At 39.6% G+C, this 4,402-nt stretch overlaps 1 protein-coding gene across 1 annotated transcript; it reads left to right on the top strand.

Annotated features, from left to right (window-relative positions):
• The first annotated feature begins 216 nt into the window (after nt 1-216).
• Nucleotides 217-3,610, top strand: LOC122690411 (hepatoma-derived growth factor-related protein 3-like). Its single transcript, XM_043897409.1, is given in 2 exon segments — nt 217-330; nt 2,841-3,610. Coding segments are annotated over 2 exon segments (849 nt in total). The 3' UTR covers nt 3,576-3,610.
• Nucleotides 3,611-4,402: the final 792 nt, after the last annotated feature.

The raw sequence follows: 4,402 nt of genomic DNA, 5'->3' as shown, positions 1-4,402 counted from the left end.
CCAAACCCTGGTTAAAAATCAATGTGTGATTTTTCAGGCCTGACCTGACAGGGCTCCTGGGGAGTGAGAGTGGGGAAGCTGTCCTCCCCACAGCAGACTGAGGGTAAAATCAGTGCATCACAATCTCTGAAGAGAGTTACAGTCAAGGTCTCAGGCTCTCCTAGCTAGTCATGCCCTTCACATATTTACGTTCCTAGCCTTGGTGCCTTGATTACTATGTCTCTTCACCTGAGGACTTCCTTCGAGGTCCTCTTCAAGCACCTCTGCCAAGACCTCCTTATGGAAGAAGATGGAGGAAATTCCGAAGTCACTTCTATCTACTCTGACTCAGTACCAGTCCACTCTGAGCCCTCTCCCTGACCTACCTGCAACCCCTGAGTCCATAAAACTATTGGGGCCTTTTATTTGGGGCTCTCTCAACACTGAGAAGTAACCCACGTCTGCTCTGATACATCTGATCTTCCACTTGTGAACTGTTCCATGGGGGAACAGAGGAAAGTGGCACTTTTCCTGGTTTTAATGTCTTCTACTACCACAGTAAGTGATTAATCACTTTGTTTTTCTATTTTTGGTTTGTTGTTTTAATGGGCTACTGTGACATGTAACAGTTCAGCCCTCTCTCTCCCTTTCTCTCTCTGTCCAAGCTCAGCATAGCTCCTGAGATCTATCAGAAAAAAAAAGAAAGGAAGGCAGGAAGATGATAAGTGTTGGCAAGGATATGGAGAAACTGGATTCCTTTTGCATTGCTGGGGGACATGTAAAATGGAACAGGTACTATGGAAAATGGTACAACAATTCTTAAAATAATTAAACATAGAATTATATGATCTAATAATTCCACTTCTAGGTATATACCCGAAAGAAGTGAAAGAGGAATTCTCGTGTTTATATAATATAGGATCATCATTCACAATAGCCAAAAGGTAGAAACAACTCTGGTGTTCCTCAACGGTTGAATGGCTATGCAAATGTGTTGTTATATACATACAATGAATTATTGTTCAACTTTAAAAATGAATAGAAAATTTTGACAGGTTACAACATGAATCAATCTTGAAGACATTATACAAAGTTAAAGAAACCATTAAAAAAATATTGTACAATTTCTATACTATGAATTTCCCAGGGTAGCTAAATTCACATAGACAAAAAGTAGAATAGTAGTAACAAGGGAGTGAGGGTGAGGGAAATAGATAGTTATTATTTAATTGGCACAGAATTAATTTCAGTTTGTGGTGAGAAAAATGTTCTGGAGATAAATAGTGGTGATGGTTGCACAATAATATGAATATAGTTAATGTCACTGAACTGTACACTTAAAAATAATTACAATGGTAAACTTTATGCCATACATATTTTACTATAATAACAAATAACATATGGCAAAAATAATACAATACTGAGGGATAAACTTAACCATGTAGATGAAAGAATTGTACACTGAAAACAACATATTGCTGAAAGAAATTAAACAACATATAAATAAATGGGAAAGTATCCTGTGTTCATGTGTATTTTACCACAATTAAAAAATACTCAACATAATGAAAGACTTAATAAGATTAAACCGATCAGGATACAATAATATATGGTATGGTAAAAAGACAACACCAAAATCTTACTGGCTTAAAAACAGCGGTTTGTTTCTGCCTCATGTTACATCCCCTATATGTCAGCTGTTTTGCTCCACAGGTCTTCACTCAGACACAGTCTGACCGAATCTCCACTATCTGGAAGGTTGTCATTTACTTTAACTGACATAGGGAGTTGTGAGAGAGAACAAGACAAACATTTTTAAGACCTCTGCTTGGAAATAGTACTCATAACTTCTGCTCACATTTTATTGCCTGCTCAAGGCAACTCTAATGGCTGCACCTATTTTCAAAGGGGAAGGGAAGTCCAACTTTCAATTACACCTTGAAAGGGAGAAGAATTAGAAATACTAGTGAGTAATTATAATGTCTTCGACAAAAATAAAATGAAATTATCCTCACATTTGCCATAGTTACCACATTGTTGTTGTTACTAAGCATTTCACACAAATAATCTCACTTGAACCTAAGACTAACACATTACTTTTGCTGTGCATACAAAAACACTGCAGCTAATAAAAGTTAAAATGTCTGTTCAAAATTACAATAGGAATGATAATATAAGACCTTGTAAAGAATACTGGCAGGAAGCATAGGAGAGATATTAAGAAACCAAGGGGCATGTCGGACGTTTTCATATCATGCCACATACATAGCCATTCATTCATAAAGATGGGCCATATGGTCCAAACCAAGAGAGAATAAAATGGGCTGTTCGTTCCTGGTGGGATGAGGTAGACTGATGCTAGAAGCACAGAAAATGTTCTCAAAGTGCAGTTAGGGAGCAAAGCACATACTCTCTACTAATTATACACTACCTTCTACATGTTAATTTTAAGAAAATGCCACTACTGACTGAAAATTGTACTAAAAAGGCTTACGGAACCAGAAATCCAGTTAAGATAAGGACAGTTAAGGCTGCTATACCTCAGGGCAACATCACCAAAATGTTTAAAACATCTATGAGGGAATTAGTACCAGAAATTGGCATTTTTCTGAAATATTAAAATTTATAATTTAATATAAAATATTAAATTATTTTTAATAATTTTAAATTTAATTTAATATTTAATTTAATATTTAATAATTTAATATTTAATAATCGCCCGGCGGCGGCGGGGACCTCTGCGCTGGGGAGAGCCCAGCGGCCGGAGGCTGCCCTCCCCCGCTGCCTGGCGGCGGTTTGCCGGGCCTGCTGAGCCCCGGCCCAGCCCCTCGCCTCAGCCGCCGCCTCGACGCTTCCCCTAGTCTGAGCGGCTGCTTGTCCGCCCGCCTGCCCGGCTCCAGCGAGGCCCGCGGGGAGCGCGACACAGTCCATCGGCCCGCGGCGGGGGGCAGCCTCCTGGCATCTTTGCGGCGCCCAAGAAGGACCAGGAAGTGGAGCGGCCCCGCGAGTACAAGGCGGGCGACCTGGTCTTCGCTAAGATGAAGGGCTACCCGCACTGGCCCGCCCGCAACGATGAACTCCCAGAGGGAGCTGTGAAGCCTCCAGCCAATAAGTACCCTATCTCCTTTTTTGGCACCCACGAACCTGCTTTTCTAGGTCCCAGAGACCTCTGATCTTAAAAGGAATACAAAGACAAGTTTGGAAAATCAAACAAACGGAAGGGATTTAATGAAGGATTGTGGGAAATAGAAAATAACCCAGGAGTAACGTTTAGTGGATACCAGGCAATTCAGCAACAGAGCTCTTCAGAAACCGAAGGAGAAGGCGGAAATACCGCTGATGCAAGCAGTGAGGAAGAAGGAGACAGAGTAGAGGAAGATGGAAGAGGCAAAAGAAAGAGTGAAAAAGCAGGCTCCAAGCGGAACAAGTCATACACTTCAAAGAAATCCTCTAAACAGTCCCAGAAATCTCCAGGAGACGAAGATGACAAGGACTGCAAAGAAGAAGAAAATAAAAGCAGCTCTGAGGGTGGAGATGCCGGCAATGACACAAGAAACACAACTTCAGACTTGCAAAAAACCAGTGAAGGGACCTAACTACCATAATGAATGCTGCATACTAAGAAAATCACAAGAAGGTTATACGTTTGGTTGTCCAGTATTCTCGGATTTGATATGAACCAACACATAGTCCTTGTTGTCATTGATAGAACCCCAGTTTGTATGTACATTATTCACATTCCTCTCTGATATGTTTGGGAGGGGAACATTTTAGCCTTTTTTAAGGTTATTGACTTAATTTCATGTTATTTGGTTGCATGAAGTTGCCCTTAACCACTAAGGATTATCAAGATTTTTGCACAAGCTCATACAAGTCTAGGATCCTTTATCAATGCAGTTATGTTCATCATTCTCCTGCCTTTTATTCCATCATCACCAAACACTCAGTTAAATATGAATTAGCATTATTTTAAAAGGACCACTCAACATAATGCTTAAGGGATTTCTTCTCTGTGACAGAACCCAGGAACCAATTCCTAGATACATAATGTTGGCATACTGAAGGTGAACTTAAAATTGTCCTTCAGTTTTGAGGCCATGTGTAAAGTTGAATCATACTGTAAAATACCTATTCTGTATTAGAAATAGCTAGTTGACAACTTAAACTTCTCAAAACTCATGTTGTTACATACACAAACTCAGTTTCCATATGTGAAGTTAAGTGAGTCTTTTGTGTTACTCCAAGATAAAGGCTATGATTTATTTTCTCCCAATGCCAATACAATTTAAGCTAATCATTCAAGCTGGATACTTTACATTTTAAAGCTGGACTCAGCAGTAGCCCTATGGTAAGTAAGACAAAGCACTGACTTTTAAATATAGACTTTTAAATGATCTGTTGTTTTCTTTTGGAACTAGAATTA

The sequence above is a fragment of the Cervus elaphus genome, chromosome X (assembly GCF_910594005.1).
Source record: "Cervus elaphus chromosome X, mCerEla1.1, whole genome shotgun sequence".
Taxonomy (NCBI): Eukaryota; Metazoa; Chordata; class Mammalia; order Artiodactyla; family Cervidae; genus Cervus; species Cervus elaphus.
Note: the sequence above shows the minus strand (reverse complement) of the source record. Positions and strands in the feature narration are given on the sequence as shown.